Source organism: Solea solea, chromosome 4 (assembly GCF_958295425.1).
Source record: "Solea solea chromosome 4, fSolSol10.1, whole genome shotgun sequence".
Lineage (NCBI taxonomy): Eukaryota > Metazoa > Chordata > Actinopteri > Pleuronectiformes > Soleidae > Solea > Solea solea.
In genome coordinates, this window is record NC_081137.1 from 7,484,833 (window position 1) to 7,512,415 (window position 27,583).

Below are 27,583 nucleotides of genomic sequence, written 5' to 3' on the forward strand. Positions count from 1 at the left end.
TTGAATGTTTATGATCTTTCACAGGATTTCAAAGTAAAAGTCTCTTCTGTTTTGATACGAAACAATATAATCCACAATATAGATATATATTTATAATAATAAAAATGAAATCAACTGTAATTAAAACAATATATACATATGCAATAGATTTATTGATATGATAAATATAACTATGTAGAAATTATTGGTGGGCCACATTAAATTGATTGAGGCGGTGTATCACGTGTTTGAGACCTCTGCTCTCGAGCCATTCAGGGCCACTGTAGAAACATGATGGTGTAACAAAAACTGCAGTTTATAGTTTCAGGTGGTCGTAATTATGAATATGATTTTATCTTTTAGGAAAAGTTGTGTTGATGTAACCCTTTATTGTATTTTAGTGCTATAAATAATGCATTTATCCATAATCCATGAGAAATGTGGCGCAAATAAACTTGTATGTGATTAAATACACTAGAGTTGCGATTATATTAAATGGGAAGGATATCTCCTTTTTCAGTGTTGTTGGCACAACATATAAAACCTGAGTAGACACAGATATCAAGTGTCTTCACTTCCTTCTTCCCCTTCATAGGGATATTATGTTCACTCTCTGTGAGTAACATCGATTATTTCAAAGCCAAAACAAACAACGATGTTACGTGAACAGATTTGGAGAAGGCGACATGTTCACTTTTGGCACGAGGCGTCACATGACACAGCGCCCCACTGAGAGCGACGAGGTGTACAAATGTGCCTCTCTTCGCGTACGCCCCCCACCCTCCCTCATAAACTACCCCCTGCACTGACACTCTCTTCCTCTGCCCTCGCTCGGGCTGCAGGCAGTGGGCAGCGGCTCAGTGGAGGGAGGTGCAGAGCAGCCAGCCATCAGAGTGAATTAGAGTTATGCTTGACATGCAAAGGAGAGGCTCCAGAATGTGACAACAGCTGAGTTTTAAAGTGAAGCTTTTCTGCCTGAGGGGAGAGGAATAGACGACAAATAGAACGCAGCGTAACTGTGAAACCAGTCACCTACTTTTGTTGCCTCTGGAAAACAAGGACCTGTTATGCTCTGGCTTTTGTTGAAGCGGTGGCTTAGAAAGTGATGCCTTCAGTAGATCAATGTATTAATCAACATATTTGTGACAGTATGAATCATCATTATTGTGCGCCCTCATTCCAGTTAAAGTCCCATCTATTTATGTAAAGAGGAAAATGATTTTCCCCAATTTCCATATACTAATATTTGCATGATATTCATATTCTTATAATCCAATGAATAGAATAGAATAGAATAGCTCTATTATTCCCAGTGGGACACGTTGTTAATTGAAACAGGTGAAAGATAAAAAATTATGAGAATAAAATAGTAAAATAAATCACATCAAAACCCCTTGATTGTAATTGAAACACTCACCTTGTTAAAAGGCCAATAGATGAATGGTGACTGAAATAAATGAGTATTTCAAACCAAGGCTAAGAAAGAAAGAATATTTTAACACCAGAGGTTATAAAAACAAAGTGTGTGGTAAAAAAAACATCATGTGGCCTCAGGTCAGTCCTGATCACACATTACACTGAAGATGAACTCGTTGTAACCTCATTCATTTCCACTCTGGTCCAGTTTCGAGACCCACAAGTCATTTCTTTTCAAGGAATTTCACAACAGAGGAGTTCATTTGTTTGAGTGAAGTTTGGCCTAATGTTACATTTGTGTTTTCTTTGACACCTCTCGGTCCAATGGGAGTATCACATGACAAGTCCGATGCTGAACATCTCACCTTTCCTGTGACTGTGAGTAGCCTGACAGAGCTTTCAGTGAAATGAACACGACACTACACACGGCCTTTTTTTCTTCTTTTTTTTTACTCAAACCGGTTACAGAGTAACATGGATGAAAGACGCTCTCAGCCACACCCCCGAAATTTAATATAACATGATGGTGAGAAAGTGATGAGTCAGTGAGGAAGAGGAACTTTTAGATGCAGTTTCTAATGAAGTCCAACAACATCTGTACTTTTTCAATAAAAAACAAGCTGTTTTGACGTTTGCTCTACAATATTGACTTTGTTCTAAAGAGGTTCTTATTGAGTCTTCTTCTTCTGCACGTGGCACGTTTTGGGAACCTAAATCTGGCTAATAAGAATAAGCTTGAACAGCTTGTTTAAGTGACCAGCAAGATTATCAGGGTGAGTCAGCTGCAGCTCTCTGACCCAAGGACGTATTAAATTGTCCTGGTTAGAGCTGCTTAGAGGACAATAAGGCCATTTTTATTTTCAGAGATACAGTATGTTTGGGTGTGATGTGTTTAAAACATGAGCCCACTCAGACATACGCCAGAAATAACACCCAAGCAGGAGCATCCCTGAAGAATATCCAAACTGAATCCACTGCTGCCTCCATCAGTACGTTCAATTATGTCAGCTTGTGTCTTAACTATTTGAATTTCTACATTTGAATTTAAAAGTACCAAACGAGACAGCAGTAACCTAGTTCTCCTGTGTCCCCATATATATATTTATATATATATATACTGTATATATATATATAAAAATATACATATATATATATATAAACGTATATTTTCTCCGTGGACTTTAGTGCAGGAGTGTGAGCGGTTAATAAAGTTGAATTTGTTGCTATTTCTAAGATATTGTACCGTACATTTAAGCAGACATCATTAAGGTGAGCCTTTAGTCAAGGTCCAGTGTGCAAGAAATAGTGACATCTAATGGTGGGACTGCAGATTGTAAGCCCTCCTCTCACCGTGACCTTCCTCAGGTGTGTGTCAGGGAGCTACAGTGGCCTCCGTACACCAGAGAGGAAGTTGTTTTGCATTGCATTTGCATCGTAATATCCTGCCTCAAAATCCAAAATAAGCACTCTGTCACTAGTTTGTCTGTTCGGGCGGCTTTAGAAACATGAAACACTCTGTCTTACATATGAACTTTCATATAAATGACTTATTCTGAGGCTACGAAAACCAAACAAATTTTATTTTAAATGTTACACACTGGATCTTTAAAGCTACAATTGTTGTAGGAATTACGTTTATGAGAAGTACGCATTCCATACATGCAAGTATATGGAAGAGCATTAGGGCCAAATAATTTTTTTTTTTTGGAAACTTCTCAGATTATAGTGAGAATTCTGACTGTTTTTTTTGGTATTTTTCGAATTTGTTTCCAAAAAAATATTCCTATGTGTCTCTAATCCTCTTCTGCACACATGTCATTAGTCTTCACTGCTAATAATCTTTCATTTAAACCAGTCCATGCACCTTTGCTCAGACAGATGTCAGCTCCACCCCTCAGCACTCTGACTGAATGGTACCGGGAGTTATTTCCACAGTGGGCGGGTCTCACTCTCATTGGCTTTAGGACCCAGTGGCTCCTTTAGTGAGGCAGGCAGCGGCTCAGCTCTCAGACTGAAGCAGACAAAGGCGAGGGGAAAGACGGCGTGCTCCCATCCTGCAGTGTCGACTCACTCACATCCACTCCCACACTCACACACCCACACCCTCACTCTCACTCCCTTCACTCCGCAAGCAAGCGACGCAGGTAAGTGCGTGACTTAGTGGGATTATCCGCAGACTTGTGTGATTTAAAGGGGACATTTAAGTCGTGTGATGTGACAATGTTAAAGTTGAGACATTATAGGAGATTTTACAGAGAGGAAGGAAGCACTGAAGGTGATTACATGCAGGTGGATTGTGATGATGATGATGAGGAGGAGGAGGTGTGGTGCCCCCCTCCTCCTCCTTTTTTTTTTTCTTGATGGAAAAACTTGAATTTTGAGCCACTGCCATGTGGCCTCACTCATCCTCCTCCACAAATAAAACAGTTGTAGTGTAACTGACCCTTTTGTGAATGTGATGTTTGAAAACAGCTGTTTGGTAGATGGAGATTGTGGCTGAATCAGATTTGGTGGAGAGCTTCTCCACAGCCGGACCAAGAATTGATGAGGCCCTGAGCAGAATTTGATTTAATCCTCCTTATCGCCATCATCAATACTTGATTATTGTCAGTTTTGGATCATTCACACATCGTCGGCACCGAGAATTGACCGAACCAAAAGCATTTTTTTTTCAAGTTTTTGACGTAATATTGCATTTTTGTATGGTTGTCTTTACCTTAATGTAACATTATTTTTTTTTTTTAAATGTGAGACATTTCAAGTGTTTTTGGGGCTGTTTTATGAAGACTGGGGCCTTAAGCAGCAGCTTGGTGTGCTGCTGGTTTGTCAGATTGAGTGTTGGGTGGGTGGCTCAGCGAGGAGGAACACCAGAAATATCCTGACAGTCACTGCAGCGATAATGAACATGTGGGTCAGAGTTAATGATCAAAGTCTGCAGTGTGTTGACCATCAGCAGATGATGATGATGATGATGAGCATAAGATGATACAGGGTTCCTGTCCCAATTTTTCTGGCCAAGTAATTGCCATTCATTCTATAATTGTGATAGTCAAAATGCTATGATGCACAGATTTGTTAAATTGGGAAATCATTAATGGGCAGAGGCTTCTGTCCATAATCTACCTCCATTTTGTTTCTCTCAGTAAGCTTTTACAACATGTGCACATTTTTATAAAAGCACAGATGGGATGCATTAAACATTACTAATGTTACAAAAAGTTCATTTTAAATCATGAGGTCTGACTGACTCCCCCTTGTGGCACTTAAAAGTAAATCACTTAGACTGTATGTTGGCCAGGTGGGCAGAATTTGAAGTCACTCGCGCATAATTATCCCCCAAAATCGACTTATTGTGAGTAATGTTATTGTGATGTGTGATAAAACCGTAACTTAAGGCATCTCCTGTAAGCTCAAGATCTTAATTGATGTCCTCTCTTCGTGCAAGAGAATAAGCAGCAGTAATGAAGGTGATGATGTCACACTGAAGGGAGACAATGGACTGTCCTAGTTGATGATCCAGTGGGGAAGGGTCACAGTTAGCTCTGCCCATTAATGCAGCAGATGGGCCTGGAACCTGGCCTTTGTCAGCTGAGGAGCAGCCTCTACGCTGAAGTCCCTCCCCTATCAGTGAGCCTGTCATGAAACCCCAGTCAGTCAGTCAGTCAGTCAGTCAGCTGTATTACCATGACTGGGTCATATCCTCCATCACCAATGATGGAGTCAGTAAAACAAATAAAGCATTATGAGACAGTAGGTGGCTGATTTTTAAATGCATGAAACAAAATGGGGTGAGAGTCACTAGATGTTACTGAGGAGAACCTCACATGATGTAAAGTATAAAAAAATGAGCTAAAAGTAATTAAAAATGGTTGTTTGTCAATATGTAGTTGATACATCTGCTAATAGTTTCAGCTCTATGTAAATGCATTGAAGCACATTCAGGGTCAGTTTTATTCATGCACCTAAAGAATAAAAGAAATACTGTACATAAAGTGTACAATTATTTCACAATAGCTACAGAAAACAACTAATTTTTATATATTTGTAATGTAATACACCAAATACCATAATGATGCTATTCAGATTGATATTAGACCGTGATGACTTTGTATAAATGATATTAATGGGAAAAGGTGTTAATGAGCCACATGTCTTGTGAAGTTTCACGAAACAGGTCATGTGCATGACGCCATCGCTTTATTCTGCTTAATATTACTGTTTAAATTAACAAAGGAGATAAAACTTCCATTTTTATGTGGGTATGTGTGTTTTTATGGCCAAGATTTTGGAATGACCATAACATGCCATACTATAATACATGTATATAAAATTGGTTGATTACTTAACAGGTGCTATATTCCTGCCATTTTGAAAAGTCCCTGGTTATCTTTGAAACAACCCAAATCCCAGTGTTTTACCATCAATAAAATCAATTAACTGCTTTACTATATGATGCATCCTTGTTTCCCTTCCTTCTCCAGACTCTTCGGAGCTGGTCACCACCACCCCGCATCCGTCACAACCATCGCAACTGTCCGTCACCATGGAGCTAGACTTTGGACATTTTGACGAGCGAGACAAGGCATCCCGTACCCCGCGGGGCGGGCGCATGAATGGTCTCCCCAGCCCTACCCACAGCGCCCACTGCAGCTTTTACCGCACGCGCACTCTGCAGGCCCTCAGCAACGAGAAGAAGGCCAAAAAAGTGCGCTTCTACCGGAACGGCGACCGCTACTTCAAGGGCATCGTGTACGCCGTGGCCAACGATCGATTTCGCACCTTTGATGCCCTCCTGGCTGACCTCACACGCTCTCTCTCTGACCACATCAACCTGCCACAGGGAGTCCGCTTCATCTTCACTATTGATGGCGCACAAAGGATCTCAACACTGGATGAACTAGAGGAAGGTAAGCGTTGTTTTAGCAGGACTTGTTAATCACCTTTAATGCATCTCCTTCATGGGATGTTGGATCACTTCTTTTGTGTTTCCAGTTTTCTGAGATTTGAAGTCTTACCTCTGCCTTGGTAAGACTCGTGCTTTCACACCAGACCTGTTTGGTCCACTTTAAACCGACTGAGCTGTGAAAGCTCATCCGAACTCTGCTGCGTACCAAACAAGCGAACTCTGGTCCGCCTGAGACTGTGGGTCTCGGTTTTCTTGCAAGTGAACCCTGGTGGAGATCACTTACAGTGGGAAATGCAAATAACTAACTGGGCCGCTTCTTGTGAAAAACCAATTGGGTTCTGTTTTTGGTCCTGGCCTAATTCTTCTTCCTCATGGCTTTTTTTTTTTTTCCCTTCCTGGTCAGTGCTCATTTTGGGTAAAACCAAACCAAATGAAAGTATGACATTTTTCAGCCTTCCCCGCCCAATCAAACCGATTCCCCTGGACAACCCTGGTGTGAATGCGCCCTTAATCTGAAAGGTTTCTTTCAATGCAGTAAAACATAAAGCTTTTGCATATATTTAAATTGTCCCTGGCAAATCCTTAAATCAATTTAAACATGGAGTCTATTTGGGATAATTTAAGGACCTGATCAAATGATGCAACTTAAAGATTAACATCTATAGGAGGACGAGATGAACTGCAGCTTAGTTTGTCCTAAAAGAGACCATAAAAGAGTTTCCAACAGGCTGTGTGAACATCAGCTGTTCAAATAATGCTATGCACTTGCCAATCAAATCTCATTGATGCCTTTGGCTCCATCACTTCACCATCCAAACGTAGCTCTTTGACAAGACTGTTCCTCGCTGCTGTCGATTTGTTTTTTGACCGACAAATTGCAACAGCAACAACATCAACTGCTCCTTCCATGTCGGCCATTACAGACGCTGTTCTGCTAACTTGCATTACTTGCCTCCAGTAACCAATCGTCTTTTGGTCTCAGAGGGACGACCAGAACAAGAAGCACGATCATCATGTGCTCGGATTCTTGTCGTGTAAAGATGCCAAAGATGATTTGCAAACATTTGTGCCAACTGAATTAATTAATTTCTTGGCATCTAACAGGGTGATGCATGCAAGCCTGGTTGTATAGAGCAACGCCTTACACTAAGCTGGTAAACTATTTAAGAATAAGAGCACACATTTAAAATGTTCATCCATATTTGCTGATTCCTGTTTTTACTCTGGCAAATCCTTCAATCAATTTAAACATGGAGTCTCTTTGGAATAGTTTTAGGACAAAATGATGCAACTTAAAGATTAAATTGCTGGAAAAACAGGACTTTTTGTGAAACTAAGAGATGATCCGCGGCGCAGTTTGTCTCCAAAGAGACGATGACCTCTGAAACTTGAGCTGCTGAGGAGAGATGGGCGTGTGTGAGGGTTGGTGGGTTTGTGTGTTGTACATGCATGCAGGGGGGCCTTGCATTGTGCTTCCTGTTATGGGCTGTAATTAATTGCTCAATCTCTTCTGCACAATGTAATCCTGTTGTTCTGCCTTTTGTCTTTGCTGTAATGTCTCCACACTTGCCCTAATTGCTGCCTTCTAAAGTACCCCACCCTTTTTTTTTTTTTTGCCAAAACGTCTCTCCATCACTCTCCCCCTGCTGCCTTTTGTCTTTACTTTGGCTCCTCAGCACAATCTGCTGGAAAACTGTAAGGTCATGAATGACGAGGAGAATTAAAGATGAGACAGATAGTGTGATGATGCTGTCGGAGAATAATTAGCAGTATATTGTGAAATCTTCTGGCTCTTGTAATGTGTCAAAACAAGCCAATGACGCACAATTTAAACTTTAAAATTGTGATATCATTATTTCTTTATATCAAGAATAAAACGTGGATGTACGATCCATGATGACAAAATCACGGCATAAATTTCACACGGGTTATATTCTCATTTATCCCAGTGATGTCACCACAATACAAGAGGGATCTATTAAGTTTAGTTTGTGGTTTTTAGAGATTAAAAAAACAATATTTGAAACGGGGACAATAACATTTTGTCACCCAGGTTGGGAAAATAAGACACCAATAATTATGACACCATATACAGTATGAATTAAGCTTCATCAAAGGAGAGTCACTCAGTTGTGTCATTAGATCAATTTAAGATGAAATCTAATGTACTCGAGCTCAGTTTCTCCCTCTGGTGTTGATGTTTCATAAATCCTGAAGGTTCAGATGATTCTGATCCAGAGACGCCTCTGGGACTCTCGGGTGTCAGTTGCATAGCTTGAATGAGTTACATCACACTAACCCAATTTCTCTCACCACCACAGGGGAAAGCTATGTTTGTGCGTCGGAGAATCTCTACAAGAAGGTCGACTACACAAAGAACGTCAACCCCAACTGGTCTGTGAATGTAAAGGCCGTGGCGAACCAGAAGAACATGCAGGCCTACGCTGCCCGAGCTGCGGGCGCCCCCGGAGGAGAGGGCCGGGACTTTGTTCGACCCAAACTCGTGACGGTGATGCGCAGTGGCGTGAAGCCGCGGAAAGCCGTGCGGGTTCTGCTCAACAAGAAAACGGCTCACTCCTTCGAGCAGGTCCTCACCGACATCACCGAGGCGATCAAGCTCGAAAGCGGCATCGTCAAGAGGATCTACACACTGGACGGCAAGCAGGTCAGTCGTCTTGTATAAGGTCATGATATGGCACACACAAATTTCAAATTCAAATTGACCTATTTCTGTGCTTCTGTTGAGCCCAGCACAGAGCCCTTTGTTGTAGGATGAACTGGAATAAAGACTGTACAGTACACCATGTAAGCAAAACTAACAAAAGGCAAATGTGCGGTTTGAGATGAGAGCAGTTTGTCATTTATAAATTCGCCAACACCTAACCAAATTGTGAACCTCAAAGGCACAAAAGTGCAGCTTGTAGAGGACAGGTTGTCATTGTCCCCTCCTAACATAAGTCAACAGTGACCCGGCAAGTCCATGAGAACCTGGAGCATCCATGAGAACAACCTGAGGACACAATGACCTTCATTGTTCAGTCTGAGATAACGGTCTCCTGTCTTGTGGTTCAGATCATTAGTATCCTGTCCTCTGGTCTTTGTCAGCTTTGAGGCCATCTGCAAATTCTGCTTTCTTCCCCACTATGGTGATGCACGAAAAGCCGAGCCCCTGTATTGTTGTGTTTGATCACTTTGTCCCCTTTGTTACCATATTTGCACTGGTGCATGCAGGTATTCAAGCGACACACTGAGAAAATGTTCACATGCACAACAAAACCAGAGTCGGCCAAACTCAATTTACTCTTAATTATTCGCAGTTCTTAGAACACATGAGGAATTGAGCGTGAAGAACCAGCTTCCGGTCACCTGGACCCTCGTCATCAATTCTGTGTGAGATCCATGTCCTGAGTAGTGTTGCCAATTGTCTAGAGTTTGGTCATGGAATCCTTTTTGACTTTGGGAGCCAAACAGAAATATGGGGGACATGAAATACTCATGAGAGGAACCTGCAGCGAAATGTTTCCATTGGCTGCTGCAAGCAGTGAGACACATGCACTCGTGTCCTCTTTAATATGCACTAGAGTGTGTGTGTGTTTGTGTGTGTGTGTGTGTGTGTGCGATAATTCAATAAGGATAATATATTGTGATGCAATTAATTATTTTTTGTCTCATGTTAAGGAGATTAAAACAATAACCAACATTTTATTCAGTCTTTAACAGACTGGCAATTGCTTTTTTGCAATAATGTTGCAGTTGATTTTTATTTTTTATTACCACAGTTGGTTTCCGGTCACGTTTCTCCACATAGTAAATAGCCCCTGGTTGATGGGGAGTATTTTACCTGAAGGAGCAAGATGAGGTTTTGCTTTTAGCAACAATGAAGAGCAGGTTTGAGCAGAGCTTGTGTTACAAAGATGGTTTGTCACATAATGCAAAGTGCATTCATTGCGATAAACAAAAGACAGACTATGATAGTACATGCAAACAGGAGATCACTCAAGATAGAGAGCCAAGCCAGGGCTAAAAGGCTGAATGTATTGTTACATAGCATATGTTGTATTTATATTAAGATGTATAGACTTGAATCGGGACACGGATGTAAGATTATTTGGAACAAAAGCACAAAATGGATAGAAAGTCAATCAATTGCTCAAAGCAGCTCCCATGGGAAAGCATTTGTTATCTCCACACACAGGCTCAGCTTAAAGGACGTGATGTTTTATTAATGTTGGTCCACTTTGATGGACCAAACCAGGGGACGGCCACCCCGCCGAGTGACCGATTTGTAAGCGTGTGGGGAGTGAACGACCGCAGTATATCCTTTAATAATGTCAGGATAATGGTGATGCATGGTTCCCCTGCATAACTGTGTTTTGCTGCGTAGGTGGTGAATCAGTGGTGGTTTGCAGACTCTTGTGAATGACATGGTGCATGAGACGCGCGCGTGTGGGATACTGTATGTATGCGTAACATCTGTTCCCCAGTCCTCACTTTGATATGGTTAAATGTTCACTAATTCTCACACGGGGACCTTTGGTCCTGTATTATTCATTGCAGATGGACTGGGGGACGCTTGTGTCCTGCTGAGCTCTTGACGGTGATGCACTTATTCTTTTAACTCCTTATTAACAAAGGGCTAAAATCACATGTCCTGGAGGAATTGGATCTTAATGCTCTCTCTGTCTTACACAAGAGAGCAGCCTCGTCATCCTGAGTGTTCTACTGGTGCTAGTACTTTAGGACACATCTTATAGGATATTAGGTTCTTCTTTCTTATATTGCTGACATGATATTTTGCATTTTGAGACAAATTAAGCTTTGTTTGTATAACCTAATTTAAATCATATTGTAAGGAGATCTCTTCACCATCAGTGGGGGGAAAAAGAAGAAAAATGGCACATTCAACAATCTCCATAACGGGAGATCCACACACACACACACCCACAACAGGCTCTTCCTCAGGCTTTCCCAGTCAGAGCATATCAATCATGTTATCATTGTTGTATGTTATAGTTTTAATTATTTTATCATTAGTATCTATTGATCTCTGACTGGTGCTGGGAGGCGACCGCGTGTGCAAAATGCTGCGGTGCCTTTGTGTGCAGACTCGGGCACGCTGCAGCTGCTCTGTGGTGGAGGTGATATGGTAGAAGAAATATTGATGCAGTGCCCGCCCCTCCCTGACTCTGCGTTCATCCTCCTCCTTCCCATTCCATTGCAATAGCTGCTGGGACCGGTTGCTAGGAGACCACATCCCCGGCACAAAGAGAGCCCAGCTGGTGTGGACCGGTCTGTCAGATACCACATCCTGTTGTGGATGTGCGAGTTTACAACCGGTGCAAGATAAAACACGCATCACGTCATGTTTTATGAACGCGTGATGAGTTGTTAAAGATTAGTTTGTGTTGAAAAGGTGACTCGGGTTGTTTCTAGCGTGTTCTTTCTTCCGTTTTGATTCTCCGGGGTTCTTTAGTGATGTCTAGACTGTAAAAACAGCAGGCCCTCCTCCTTTTGTCAGTGAGCAGAATCACTCCAATTTCCCCCTCAAACACTGGTGCTTTTCACGTCCCCGGGAAGGGTGGGGCCAGTGGATCCTAGAGTCATTTTCCTTCCTAAGAGCAAATTAGGATCATTTTATTTTTGCTGATAGGGAGCAATTATTCCCTCGGCTTAACAACAAAGAAAAGGACGTTTCTTGATTTGCCTGCACTGCTTCTAACGGCTACATTTTAAACCAGATGGTTTATTTAATTGCTGGCACCCTAGTTTGTATTCCTTCTGGGAGTGAGGTGTCTGCACAGCAGAATTACACTGATTTACATTTTGTTGTTTTGGGCTTCATCAGAACTGCACGATGGACTGTTGTTTTTTTTTCATTTATGAATGCCAAATATATCAAAGCTTGTGTTGGTGCGGCATATGTCCTCATGAATCCTTGTAAAAGATTTCCTTTTATTCTGAACTGGTTTGAAATAAATGTTTTTATTCAAGGCTTAAAAAAAATGTCAAAGTACCGCAGAGGGAGGGGGGGGGGGGGGGAAAGAGGCATGCTTCAGGCACAAGGTCACACTGTTATTGTCGGAGAACAAAAGATCCCAGTTTGCTTTAAAAGTTAACAAGTCATGTTCACAAGGAATTCACTTGGTAGCAGATGGAGAGAAGCAGGGGTTCACAGGGCTTCTTAACAACTTAAATACGTTCAGTAATGGGGGAAGAAAAGTCAGCTTTTTTTTTTGCTGGTTATCCGCACTAAAGCAGTCTGCCTGCTCTGCTCTGCGCCGTGCAGAAGCAGTTGTCATGGCAATAGGCTTCACTGTAATGGATTCAGATGGGGACAGCGGTTATATTAAGCTGAGTGTGCTCTTTGCATCAAGTCTTACCTGCTTGCTCTTTTATGTTGGCAACAGCCACACATCAGTGACACACACACACAGTATTTTACAGCAATAGACTGTCAGGCTGATGAAGGGGCGTGGCCTCCGTGATTCCACATCTCGACCAGAAGCTTATGTGCGTCCTCTGCGCCTCTCAAGCTCCTCGTTCCTGCACTAATACCACATCAACAAGTGAGCATGACCCGGGGTGGGGGGGGGGGCAGGGTTTAATAATGTTACGGCCACATCAGTCAACCAAATGGAAAGCCTGCTTCCTTGGGGTCGGGGAAGGGAGGGGGGGTTACAGCAACATCAGGCACCAGCTGCTCCCCTATGACAGTGCAGATATCGATGCCTAACTGGCTCATCTGTGCTCCAAATGCATCCGCAAGAACGTTAACTAGCTTCAGACACGCGGCTGCTACTGCATCAAGGTCACGGGCAGGTCAGGAGGGCAACTGGTGACGACAGGAAATCAACGCACATTGACTGTTGGTGCCCAAATATGGACAAAATACAGGGTTTTACATCAACTTTACACATGAGGCGTGTTTACAGTTTCATGGATAAATGCCATTGGTCCCCGTCTGCCCTTGCTCTGCTGGTGTATACACACAAATGCTCCCTCAGTGATTGTATTGCTTGGCAGATGAAGGTGGCCTTCATCCACATTACATTTTTACTGTGTTCACACACCCGTGCTGTAGTTTTAGAAAAAAAAAAAAACCTGTTTTATATTGTGCTTGTAATTCATAAAGTCTGATCATGGAACAGTAGATGTTCTGTGGATGAGCACTGACTGTTTTTTCAGTGCTTGCATTTGAAACACTGTTCAGAGAAGCACAAAATGGAGACTGTGTGTGTTTTAGAGAAATATTCCACTCACAGTGCAGCGGCTGATATTGATCAGGTGTGTGTGTGTGTGTGTGTGTGTGTGTGTGTGTGTGTGTGTGTGTGTGTGTGTGTGTGTGTGTGTGTGTGTGTGTGTGTGTGTGTGTGTGTGTGTGTGTGTGTGTGTGTGTGTGTGTGTGTGTGTGTGTGTGTGTGTGTGTGTGTGTGTGTGTGTGTGTGTGTGTGTGTGTGTGTGTGTGTGTGTGTGTGTGTGTGTGTGTGTGTGTGTGTGTGTGTGTGTGTGTGTGTGTGTGTGTGTGTGTGTGTGTGTGTGTGTGTGTGTGTGTGTGTGTGTGTGTGTGTGTGTGTGTGTGTGTGTGTGTACAGTGAAGGAAATTGCGTGGGAGTTTCCCCATGGGTTGAAAAGCAAGGTCTTAGTTGGCTGTTTTTCAGCCTTTATCTTTTTTTTTTTTTAATATTTATATATTTCTGTTTCCACATGGCTCAGAGACTAAAAAATTTAGATTTTTTTTTCATTTATTTAAAGTTACATTCCACTTAATTAAAGTAAGTTAATTAGACCACAACGACGAGGACAGAAAGAACAGTTTTGGAACCGTTTAGCACTATTTCCAGCTCATTTTGTCGGAAAATAGAACATAAACTTGGCTTGGCTAATCAGAGATTACTCGTCTGTGGGGGATTTGATTCTCCCGACTCATCGTGTGCCGGCCTGATACTTCCTTTGCCTCTTTTGTCACATGATGTCAGGTTAGATGAGCCGCTCGGGTCAGGGCAGCGAGTCGGAGTGTGTGACGACGCAAAACTCCACCGCTCTACTTCCGCAGCACAGAGATCAACTGTCATGACAGTGAGGAGTCAAAGTGTAGAGAAACTGGACCTCGGGGGATCATCAGTGCTTTAACTGTGACGCTGAAAGGATGAGCTGAGGTGGAGACACGTCAGCTATATGTCTTGGTTGTTTGAGTTGGTTCATTTTATTTCTCAGGAGGTGATTTTACAGCTGGTGAGGCAGAGATTAGAGATTGGCCCGGTGGTGGGCACCTGCAGTCTGTATATGCAAAATATGCAATAGGGTAATTTTGAAGTCGCCTTGTCTTGTCCTCCTCCTTAGACAGTGTAACCAGGTGGCTGTAGTCGATACGGCCGAGTGACCTTTTCAAATCATGCGAGGATGCCGCTCAACTTGAATCCAAATGTTGCCGAGCTGGCCTGCCCTTCCTTCACCGCAGCCATGTTTCTAAGAGATGCTGGCATCTTCCTTGTGGTTTGTTTGCATGCAAAGCAAAACACGGCGTCACTATCAACTTCAGACAGAAGCACAAATGAACTGAGAGTCACAGTGACCATTAACCCGTGATGAACGTCCCACACAAGAAACAATTGTTGAAACTATGCAATTGGCAAATTACAAAGGCTTTTTTGTAATTATTCTGTGGAAGTTAGACAATGTGGAACAAGATTTCAGTCTGTATGAATTATCATTATTATACCTGGTTAGATCACTAGTGATCACTGTGGGGAACTGAATTATTGGATTTTAGAATGGGATTTGATATTGATGCTCAGGACTTGCAGGTAATTGTGTCTCTGTTTCTTGTTTTTGAGATGATGTATTGTAATATTTTAGTTTCAAAAGTGAAGGAAATAATAGTATTTCACCATGTGATGGCCTCGTTTTCAAATCCGCCCTTATCTGAGCAAAGAGACATATTATTATATGTTCAGTTTATATGCAACAGTATGAGATTCCGATAAGCTTGAGCAAAAAATATGATATCACAGTACTGCTATTACAACCTCTTAAATGCCGCCTCCTTCATCCATCGTGCTATCAAAAACACAGCTGACTGACTCCTAGCATCATTCACTCACCTGTTTTTGACAAGTCATCACAACAGGGTCATACCTTAGGCATGGTATGATGGGAAATTTTAGCAGTTTGACTCTTTTATACCATGATAATCTCTGAAACCACTTAATGGCCCCTTCCAAGTTGTGCACCGTGTTTTGGATTAACAGTGCTTCTAAATTAAATTTGATATTAAAGACTCAAAGAAGGGTGGATTGAACCCGGTTATCCTGGCGAGGGTTACCTTTTCAATTGTGTTACTGGGCTTTAAAATGTTCGACATGTATGATGCTTTATCTTGTCCGTCAAAAGCAAAGTAAATTTTGAGTTTGAGACACGATAAACTTCTTCAAACCAAACATTTGTGATGACTTTGTTCAACACACAGAAACCAGCAGAGATACGGAATGTTCTTGAATTTCTAATGGAGATTCTGTTAAGAGAGAGAGATTAAGGTAACGGTCTGTTGGATAAACTCTTTATCCTTTTAATCGGCTCTGTTCTTAAAGCCATGCAAACATGGACTGGTCTCTGTTTGGCATCGAGTCTCCTGCACCCGCTGGCTGTGGGGCTAAAAGGAGCATTTCTTCCTCATGCTTTTTTCTTGTTACTGAAGCACAACAGTTCTAACCTAATGAAAGTAACATGTATCTAATCTTCCGACAATGAATACAAAAGAAAACCCAAATGTGCAGCCTGTAAATTAGCCCCGGCTGGAAAACCAATTAGATTTTGATCCCTGGAGTCAGAACACCATCTCCGTCCCTCAGCGAGGATCTTGTGGGACACAGAAAGGGGTACAGCTGTTGGATGCCACGCCACCGAGTCACCACCGCACACTTTTAGCTCGTCTAGCAGGACAGAGGACCAACATGGCAGCTGCTGGGGTGGGGTGTTCCCAAATTATCTGCAGCTCATAGTTGGGATGTGTATCACAAAGGACGCCATGATGCGTCTTGACTGTCCTGGCGACTGTCCCAACAGAGGATAATCTTTCAGTGCGTGGACTCTACACACAAACCCACATACGGGTTCACTGAGAACCGGTGGTGTCTTTTTTTGAAAATTAGGAAAACCCCAGAAAGTGATTCAATGACTTCATCATGACCCAATAATTCAGGTGACAAAGGACGGATTTCAAAAGAAGTTGAAAGCTGAACTGAAAATGAGACCGAGGTGCTCTGTAACCAATCTGCACCGGGGAGGAGAAAAACAGGAAATGACGTTTTTAGTTTGAATGGCTTTAATGGGCGTGTCTGGCCTGGTAACAGGGCAGAGGAGAAGGTGTGGCCCAGAGACATCTGTCCACTAAGCAGGCCATATTGTGTCAACAGCTGCTATAGTGAGAAGCCCCTGGGGGGAAGTAGGTTGAATCGTTTAAACATTACAGTGAAGGTGTAACCGTATCTTGTGTTTGGTCCTTTCTGTACCTTTTTTATGTGTTTTGTTAATGCAGCTCCTGGAGCTTTAAGGCATGTGAACATGACGAGTAAAAGGCAACGTCTTCCATCGACTCCTGCAGCTGATAAAACACAAGCATGACTTTACTTTAACTCCGCATCTTACGTGGTGCTTTCTCTGCACTGCAGTTGCTACATGGTGTCTGTATTGGTCCAAAATTGTCTTTTTAAATGCATTCAATTATAAATTATCAACACAAATATATACGGGGAAATTCCCGCTTGGCTCTGCACACCCTGGTTTTTGTAGCTCTCACAGTGGGATGTCTATAGGCTATTTAAAGGGATTTTTCATGTTAGTGATCAATAGCTCCATAAAAACTCTGTGGTACTTTCAGAGATGGAGAGATTGTGCTCGTATAATGAGAAGAACAAGAAACTCCTCTTTGGTTTAGCATCATGGGATCAGAAATGTTTGAAAAAGTTTGTTTTGTTTTTTTTGTGTCCCTGCTTCACAGGTCACCTGCCTGCAGGATTTCTTTGGGGAAGATGACGTCTTCATCGCATGTGGACCAGAGAAATTCCGTTATGCCCAGGACGACTTCTCTCTGGATGAGAACGGTGAGCAAAATAGTGTTGGTGCACATTTTTATTTATCACAGAATAATTCAGCCGTAGTTGGAATAGTTCTGTGAATGTATAGTGGAGTATACTCGTGTCTTGACCAGAAAGTAACACTACACCCTTCTGTGTTTTGTGAACTAGTCTTTTCTTTTTTTCATGGTAGTGGTCTGGCAGTTGAGTGCTGCAGGAAACACTAGAACCCTCATGTGTATATATAAAAAAAGACTTGTTGAAATGGGATTTTTCACCATGCTCATAAGATAAGCACCTTTAAACACTCTAACCCAACCACATCGAGACCCTTTAAGTTTTTGTGAAGGATTAGACTTGAGAATGTCCTGTATATCATCAGTACAAGTTCATGAGTTCCACTTAAACCCAGTTATAGACGCAGTGATCAACGAGGCGCTCTGTGCAGGCTAAAGTAGGTCAAGGCATCGAGCTGAAGGCCAGTCTGGATTGTTTTGTTTTTTTTCCTTTGGCTGAAAAGTCTTCAGACGAAGAGACAAGACCAGGGCTAATAATCGTTAATATTGGCTTGATGCATACATTATGTCATGTGTCTATTTTCTAACCCTGTAGCACAAAAGAAGAAGTGTATTATTTTGTGTTAAATCATAGACAATTGAAAGGTATTCAATATTATAAAGAGTTGATGGAGAACCTCATACATTTAGTTTTTGAACAATCCTTGAGGGAATTAAGAAGGTTAGAAGATGTCATTCAATCTAAATAATGTCATGTGGGTGTATATACTCTGGGATCCTGTGGTAGCACGTTGAATATCATAATCGGCTTTTATATGTGTATGTGTAGCTTTGTGCTTATTTATAGGGAGGAGAAAAATTCTGAATGTAAGAGGGAATGCAGTGGGTGAGAGGAATCATGTTATCAGCAGCCGGCAGCAGGGAGAGGAAAAGGTAGAGGGGAAAAAGAGACATTAATCTGTCTGGTGACAGGTTTAGGCCAGCTGATCCGTCGGTGCTGATACTGCTGCGAAGTCGAGGAGAGAAAATGTGAAACCAATCCACCGAGTGTGTCCCTCGGCTCTCCCCAGACCAAGAAAAAGACCCTATTTTTAACGGTCCACTTTCACCTAACGTAAATGCACTTGATATTGTATAAATGTCATTTAATCTAAACACAGCGCTGATGCAGTTCCTCAAATCATGTTTCCTTCACTCCGTATCTTCCCCTACTCCCTTGTCACATCATGTTAGGATGGAGATGGCAGTTCACTTATAACGATCTGGGTCCTTATTCTTTCTGCATTTTTCCCCCAGTGGAACCGACGCTAAATTGTTTCACTCTCTCTCTCTCTAATAACCCTGCGGCAATGCTGCATAAAATGGCTCCAGACATCACTGGGTTTTCTCAGTGCAGCTGAGGAAGAGCGAGCCATGTCCTGTCTGTGATACTCCATATATTACAGCTGTGTATCCATCTGGATGATTCTATGGTCAGTGAAGAGAAATATAGAAAGTTAATCTGTTTTAGAGCTGCAACTAACGACTATTTTCATAATCGATTCATCTGTCGATTACTTTCTCGATTAATCGTTTGGTCCATAAAATAAATTAAAAAAAATGTTGATCGGTGTTCTCAAATGCCTTAATTTTTAATGATTTCTTTGTTATCTAGAGCAAAGAAATTAAGAAAATATTAATTTAAGAGGCTTAAACAATAATTTATTAATAATCGATTAATTGTTTCAGCTCGAATATGGTTATATTAATTACAACAGATCAAATTGTATATTTGTCAATTCTCATGCAGTGACGTGTTCTTTCTGTATAAGTAAAATAAATAAAAATAAACTCGGTTTCCATTCAAATTATAGCAAATTTGGTCCAAATGTTCCCAAAAAATTGTCAGAAGCTGCACATTTATACTTTTCCATCTGCTGCTGTTAAACTTACACTATGTACCATTTCTGCCACTAGGGGTTTCTCAATGAAAACACTAAGAAAAATCAGTGTGGGACGATGAGAATTGATGTCTCGAGATCACAGAATAATGAATTTGTTATCCTGGGAAAGCGGTGCAGTAATGAGGCACATGACGCACGGTCAGCTGCTGTAGAGATGTTGGCCTCTCGTCTCACTGCCGCGGTGCCGCTCGTCTCCGAGTTCCCGTCACGACGGTGTCACATGAGATTTATTACGACTATGGTCTTGGTCAACCCACGTGACGGGAGATAAATCCGTGCTCCTGTATGGAGAACTGGGCAGTTATTAGTAGTCGGTGTTAGCGCGAGAACACCGGAAGTTGTTTGATTCCTCCCCGACAAGTGGCCGTGCTGGAGGGGCCAATCCGTGTGATTATGATCTCCACAATTATCTCGTTATCACCAGACAACAAGCCTTATTATCCCGGGATAATGAATTCACTATTCGTGATCTGGAGATAACGGACTGAGAAAATATAGTGGCGACCATGGCCTTCCTTCCTTACTCTGATGTTGTAAAAGTGACGTTATTAAAAGGCAAAATTAAACTGTCACCCTTTTAAATGGAAATATTGACTTCTATGCATTTAAAGAGTGTTGGGAACCATTTGGCTCCAAAACTAATGATTGTTTTCTCCTGTTTATTTGAAGCAAAGAAAGCAGCAAATGGTGAGAAATCTGAGATTTTCTTAATTGTGCAAAAACATTTTAAAACAGAAACATTCCATATCTTTAAGAGAATATTGGGAGTTTTTAAGTCTAGGTCATCACAGAGGAAGGATAAAAAGGCACACCATGACAATGGGACAAGTATTGTTGTAGTAATATTTGTTTCTTGCAGGTAAGTGAAATGAAGTATCTGCTGTATAGTCGCATGATTCTTAAAGTCATTCTTTTGTTTTTGGCGGAATTATAAAAATAGATTTCAATTCCCTGGAGTTGTTTTTTCCCCATATGACTTTTAAAAATACGTGGACACAGATATACATGACGGACATGTTTACCTGCAGCAACGACGTCACGTGTCGCTGAAAGGGAATAAATGCAGACGCACTCGCGGCTACAAGTGAGGACTGTAGACGAGACAAGCTGCCAGTCTGAAGTACTGTCAAAGGCGTGGTGCCTCACCTCGGAAACAATGGTGCACAAATGCATGTGTGTGTATCCAGTGGTGTGTGAAGGTTGAGAGAGAGAGAGAGAAGACAGACATGGTACCGATCCCAGGAGATGGAGGGAGGACAGAGTATAATTAGCATCAGAAGTGGGAACGAAGCGGGGGTGGCGGAGGCTGGATGTACAAACGGAGGGAGAAGAAGCAGTGTGTGCAGTCTGTCTACCCTCATTAATACACTGTATACTGCGTACATATTTCATAAGATAAATGTAGGCTAAAACAAAAATAGATTTTTCGATTCATATCAGTTCAGAAGATTGATATTTTTGGAGAACAAAGTGAAGTTTCCCTCATTTATTTGAGCAGCGCCACCTCTGGGAGGCACGAAGTAGTGCTGCTTGTTTTAACTTGGAGGCCTTCGTTTCATTTGTCTTGGCATATTGATTATCATATTGCACAAGGAAGGATGACGATATCATCAAATCTATGTTTTGACCCACCTCATGTGAGGATTGACGTTTTTAATGATGCACCGGGTTGGAGAGAACTACATTTCCAGACCTTGTAAATTGGAATTGGTAGCACACTCACGGAAATCACTTCTCCAGGGTGCGACAGATGTTGTACACTGAATTAGAACCAACGTTCCACAATTGATCACTTCTACTGTTTATTTATCATTTGTTTAATGCCATATTGTGTTTGTTTTCCCACAGAATGCAGGGCGATGAAAGGAGTCAAAGCTCAGCGTGGTTCAGTAAAGAGTCCCGGTCCAGTAAGGCGCTGCAAGTCTCCTGCTGAATCAAGTGAGCCATTTATTCTCTCCCCTACACCATTACCCTTCCTGTATGATCTTGGGCAAAGCCTTACCTCTCATTGTTAGATAGATCCAGTCTAGTGCTGCTGCAGGAAAAGTATGACACATGATTGGTGTGGTGTCTGAGTGAAAAGTGAATGTAGCTGTAGCGTCATTCACCACAATGTTAGTTAAAGAGAAGGCTGATAAATTAGTCTTCATGGGCAGAAACACGGTGCTTCTAATTGGCCACTGCTTGACTGTGAGTTGTGAGCGAAAAGCCACATTAGCATTTACTCTTGGTATCGGTTTCACCTCATTGTCGGTCTCACAAAAGAACTTTCTGCTTTTATTTTGTTAGTGTCTTCTGAGCTGCACTAGCGTAACGTGATGCACATTTTCAGGTGTGTTGGTATGCCCAACCTTCATCCTACTTTTACTCCTGATATGTGATAAAGTCCAGTCTTATCTAATGAAATTCATTATAATTATAATGATAACCAGTTTTTTTACACCATGAATAAAATACGTACACACAGTGTTTTCTAACATTTCTATCCATGATATAGAGAAAGAGATGCTTGAATAATTTAATGTTCAAAATGACTATGTTAGTAGTTACATCTTTAAACAGTTCGAGGCTTTCATTAATTTAAGGGACCGTGGACAAAATAAGTCCACTTTACATGTTACGTGGTTGGTGTTGTCATCTCCAGCTCTGCAGGTTCCCTCAGGCCTCCATCTGTGGTGGAGGTTTTATTGATCATTGATTTTGTTGACGACTGGGCTTTAACACAGCAGATGGTCGGTTAACATGCTGGGAAGAGCATTAAACACCACTGGAGTGTCCGGGAGGTCAGGTCATTCACTGGGACTAGTGAAGAACGTCGCCTCCTGTGGATCATTGTAGGGTTAAAAGACTGAAATCAACTTTATTATCCTCCAAGAAATGAACTGCAGCTTATATAACACAGATGTTACTTTTATTGATTTATAGCCACATTGCTATCGAAAAGTGAGTGTGTCATGATGTGTCATGGGATCAAATACAATTTGTGGACATGATCATGATCACCAGAAACTGAACAGAAGTCAAGTTATTAAAATACGCATTTATTAGGGATTATTGATGGGAAATAATAGGCTGAAAAAGCTGCTCAATCCTTGACTTCTATGCTAGTGCCCCCTACAGCTATTTTTTTTTTTTTTTATCCTTATCGGCAAAATCGTGCGTCCCTAACATTTAAAATAATTTAAGACAAATTTAAGTTGAGGATAAAAAAATCTCACTATCCCTTTTCTAAACTGTAAAAATATAAATAAGTTAATATTGTCAGCAGTTTCTGAAAAAAGAGCCCACTTGTTTGAGGGTGCACTGGGTTCAAAGAGCGCTGTGCATTTAAAACCGTCTTTGACCTGGCGCTGGGATGAAGGCCCACAGTGACGATGACGCACAGTGATTTCTCAAAGTAACAGTAACGACGTCACGCTCCAGTGAAGATGAATAAATCTCCTAAGTGTAGGAATCTAAAGACAAAACCACAGTGCGGTCGATCTTCACTGGTTTAGAACCAGCTGGACATTAAATGTGGGAGGTTTTTCCTCATGTTTACATCAAGTAAAGTGAAAATGTTATTTCCAAATTCTATCACAAATAAATTTTGCTGTCCTCGCTCACATCAAAACAATAAGATCTTTTCTGGACTGTTGTACAGCAGAAAAAAAAACCCAAACTATCCCTTTTAATGTATTTATGTCGCTTGTTAAGTCTACTTTTGAATGACTATTTATCCGAGTGTTTAAATGAAGCCAGTGACTCTCGGTCTGTTGACAATAAAGCTTTATTCACGTTGTATTTTCAACTCTGATTGGCTCAAACTTCCACAGGCCATCTGGCTCTTAGTGGCTTTTATTTAATGCTTTTCATCTCTTACAAACAAAACCCTTTTTAACATTGGTTGAACCCCTCCACTACATCACACTGCACCACTCTTAGATATAAACACAATGTTCCACACAGAGGGAAGCCTAGCAACGTGGCAGGACGCAGAGTGACTGAATAAAATGTCGTCCAACAAACGGCTCGTCGACAGCGGCCCTCTACGCCGCAGCCAGATGAGGCCACGGTTCAGGAATGACTCTTCTCCAGAGCCAGGAAAGAAGGTTCAGGCTTCTTTTACACACTTTCTAATCCTCTCCTCTGTTTACCTCTTTCTCTCCCCCCCCCCCTCCATCCTCTCTGATGTGTGGACTCGCTCAGCCAATGGCACGGGCTCCAGCAGCCAGCTGTCCACCCCACTTTCCAAGCATTCCCCCACCTCCACCCCCACCAGTCCAGGCATCGGCAACAAGCAGAAGGTACCTGCACACGTCTTCTTCTCTTAAGCGCGAGTCGGCACAGGAGCCTGTGAGTGTGTGAGGGGAACGCTGATGCTGTCAATCAAACATGTTTGCATTTTTTTTTGAGCCAACTCTGGACACAATGGGGTAGTGTGTGCTGATCACTGACCCAGCTGCAAACTCGTGCTGCCAACAGCCAATGAAAAAAAGAGTAGGTGGGACACAGGAAGTAGTGTCGGAAGGAAAGATGACAGGAAGTAGCGGGAATATGAAAATGTTGCGTTAAGTTGGTTTTGACAACTGCGTGTGAACCAACCCTTATAACCCCGCATCTTGCCACCCTGTTTTTCTTAATATCATTATTTTAATGCTCATATCCAGTGTGTAGGGTTAATTGGAAGAGAGTGACTATGCTACCCTTAAGTATGTTTGTATAAGTGGTTTTCATCAGTTTGCTGCAGTTTTCAGTCTCACCATTAGATGTCAGTAACTCTTACACGCTTTTCTCCCCTGTTGTGTTCCAGGATCTCTACCTGCCCTTATCTCTGGATGACGATAACGATTCCCTGGGTGAATCGATGTAGACTCCCGCAGCCGCCGTCTTTTCTTCTTCTTGGCCTGAAGTTTTTATACCTTCCGCTCACAGTGCCACCTGTTGTCTCGGAGGATCCCTCCACATCTCTTTATAAGGCCTTAGCCGACGTGACACAATTTGCTGCTTGACGATGCCACAAACCACTTTTTCAAAGCAGTTTCGACCAAATTTGGAACACTCACGCTCACTACTGTTCAGACATCATTTCTACACACAGGTCAGACTCTATTTCACAAAAAAAAAATGGGTGCACACGCTCACGAAACCCACAGACTTCACGGTGTCGTAACAAAATTCACTTTGGTTTTCTGACATTTTGTTGAAGGATGTCACATAATTTCAAGCAGCAAATTGGTATTTTTAGGGGTGTTAGACGAAAGCAACGCCGCTTTTGTATCGCTTGTATTCGTGATGTTCCTCCATGTCTTACTGTCTCTCTGCACTCCCATGGTTAACGGTGTGAAAGGTCAACGGGTTCCCTGTCAGAGGGAAGTCGAGCAACTCTCTGTAAATACTGTGTATAGCTTTATCCACCATAACTTCTCTGTCCATTGCTGTGCTTCCGTATCTCCACCAAACTCTCTCTTGTCTAACGTTTGCTCAACATAATACAGGGTATGATGAAAGAAGCAACCAAAATGGAGTCCCTGTGCAGAGGTCCTTTGGCCTCCTGGATGACAATTCATGTTCCCAGCTTGTATTTATTAGAGGAATTAAAATTAATAATAATAATTAATAACGAGAGAACAAAAATCAGAGTTTCTAAACCACTGCAAGCCTGGAGGCCTTAAAATCCACACTTTGTCAGAGACGGTCTCACATACAAAGGGAAATCTTCATGTTGGTGTTTCCTCTATTTTCACCCGCTCCGTGTAGAACAATAGGCTATACATAGTATGTGTTTTAGATGGTCACAAACTGTGGTGCATGGTATCAGTGAATGACCACAACACTAAGGACCTAACGTCAACAACAACCAAAGGATAAACAACAATTAGGCCACGCATTACATATAGTTTTATTGTCCAAGTCTGAGTAAACTCCCTGTTTAGAAGCTTCATCATGACACCACCACAGATGGTGATGCGTTTGCAGTATACGACGTGTGAAACTCCATGGTAAATAAAAAGGTCTCAAAGCCAAAGCATGATTTTTCGACTTGGAAGACCACGTGTGTTCAGTTCCAGACGCAGCACACGCGTGGAGATTTATGCATGTTGCTTTTAAACGCATCGAAAATGACGATTTACAAAAGATTCCAATCGTGCTCATCTGAGGGAATAATCTGTAGTGGGATTCCTGCTCTTTTTTTGCATGGCTCAACATAGACTGTCGGAATCCATGGGTGGGTTTGAAATTTAAAAAAAAAAGTCTATTCGTTTTTATCAAGGATTGTTTTTCTACTTGCGTACTTTACTCAAGCCTCTGTGTGCAACTCTGTTTTGTAGGTTTTTTTTTTTTGTCTCACAAAATCTGCCCAGGAGAGTTTTCTCAGGTTTTGCAGGGAATCAAAGCTGAGAAATCCTCTAAATTGGACAATGCTTAAGCACAACGCAGGGAGCCACTTATTCTATACATCACAGCAACAGACACTTTACTGTCTCCTTGCCGCCGTTCAAATCGTGACCACAATTAATTTCCTCGATGTTCTGATGAAAATGCTGCACGCGTAGCGTTCATTGAATTAACATCTATGCATTCAAATTGAAGAATAGTTGAGTTTCTTTAATGTAGAGTGTGACCTTTTTATACCTACTAGAATAATAAGATAAGGGACTGAATTTTTTTTTTTTTTTAATTGCTTACTGGATATGTTAATGACAAATTACAAAAAAAAAAAAAAATCTGGTGTACCGAGTTACACTTCTCTCCTGCAGGGAGCGCTGTCACACCAGCACAGCAGCTTAACAACATCAGCAGGGACACTTCACTTTACCCACCATTTTGTACAAATGCCACAGTAGTTGTCGTTTTTTTCCTCCGAGCTTTCAGTTTTGTATAACCTCACATGCTAATAATGGTCTTTTTCTACATCTTATTACAGCGCTACAGCGTTTTAAACATTAACACAAGATGTTGGTTGTCTCGTGTAAACCGGCCGCCGTCATGTAAGATGGACGGTGTCACTTCATCACCTACAGTGGTGCCTCTTTTTATTTCTTTATTATTATTATTATTTTGTTTTTTAGATAACTGTTGTTTGATAAATAAGACCGGACGTGGAAGGCTTGTTGTTTGTTGACAGCAGTTTGTAAAACATTTTAAATGTCTTGACTGAGGAAGTTTCCAAATGCATTTTGGTCACAGGACACGTTATTCTGGTGTAAATACGCCTTTCTGATCGACTGAATGACCTTTATTTCTTGGGATATTACAATGTCCTTTTTTTGTGGTATTTTGCAATGTCACAGTGGCTTGTTTCAGTGCTTCATTCAGTGTTTTAACCGGTATCCTTTTGCAAATTAAAACTGTTGTATTTCACACTTTTGGTCTTGAATTGTCATATTTTTTTTTCCTGATCCAAGTGAACGATGCATAATCAAAATTTTTAAGTCAATTGTAGTTGCTGTAGCCACAAACACTACTTACATTAAAAGTATCTTGAAATGTCTTTTCAAAATCTGGAGAATGCTCTGATGCACTGACGATGAAGGGATGGATTGAGTGTTTTAGTTTAATATCATTGATATAAAGAAGCTACTTATGACTAAAGGCCGGAAAGAAACGGCGTTTATATGTGTGCATACACTACATAAGCCTGCTGAATCACCTAAAACGATGAAAATAGTCAAAACACAAAACCCCCAGCATCATCATCGTCACCATGGTAACAGAAGTGCTTCTCACATCAGCAGTGGCCAAACATGATCATGTGCTCTTTTTAAGCTATTCTGACTAATTTACACCCTAAACCGATGTGCTTTATGAATTAAAACACTTTTTTTTATGAAAACAAGTCCATGACTGACTGTTCCAGTGAATGCAGAAGGCAAATTATAATTACAAACATGGTTTTCTTCATGTTTCTGTGGCTGTAGTCCAGTGCTTCTCAACCCCTGGTCCTGGGGACCAACTGTCCTGCATGTTTTAGATGTTTCTAAAACATGTAAATGGCTTGTTATCAGGCTTGTGCAGTGCTTGCTGATGAGCTGACTATTTAAATCAGGGAAACATCTAAATCATGCATCTAGTAAATTATTGTAATATTACTGATATTTAAATAGTCTTATTGCAGGTTTGTGCACAATGTTTATTTTCTCTGTAATGTCCCTGGATGTGACATTGTGGGCCTTGAATACAACAATTTGGCTATAGCGCCCTCTACTGCAGCAAATATGAACATATAGATGCTTTGTACCAACACATACTGTACAATACAATATGAAA

The 27,583-nt window shown here is 41.5% G+C and overlaps 1 protein-coding gene across 1 annotated transcript; it reads left to right on the top strand.

Annotated features, from left to right (window-relative positions):
• The first annotated feature begins 3,380 nt into the window (after positions 1 to 3,380).
• LOC131458571 (neuronal migration protein doublecortin-like) lies at positions 3,381 to 26,677 on the top strand. The gene is made up of 7 exons (XM_058627745.1): positions 3,381 to 3,539; positions 5,877 to 6,302; positions 8,623 to 8,966; positions 17,298 to 17,400; positions 21,182 to 21,271; positions 23,522 to 23,619; positions 24,126 to 26,677. Exons 2-7 carry the CDS (start codon positions 5,939 to 5,941, stop codon positions 24,183 to 24,185), a joined length of 1,059 nt encoding a protein of 352 aa, XP_058483728.1. The 5' UTR covers positions 3,381 to 3,539; positions 5,877 to 5,938; the 3' UTR covers positions 24,186 to 26,677.
• Positions 26,678 to 27,583: the final 906 nt, after the last annotated feature.

Coding starts and splice junctions, on each gene's coding strand:
- LOC131458571 (XM_058627745.1), top strand. CDS start 5,939: ATGGAGCTAGACTTTGGACATTTTGACGAGCGAGACAAGGCATCCCGT. Junction 6,303..8,622: donor ACTGGATGAACTAGAGGAAG/GTAAGCGTTGTT, acceptor TCACCACCACAG/GGGAAAGCTATGTTTGTGCG. Junction 17,401..21,181: donor CTTCTCTCTGGATGAGAACG/GTGAGCAAAATA, acceptor GTTTTCCCACAG/AATGCAGGGCGATGAAAGGA.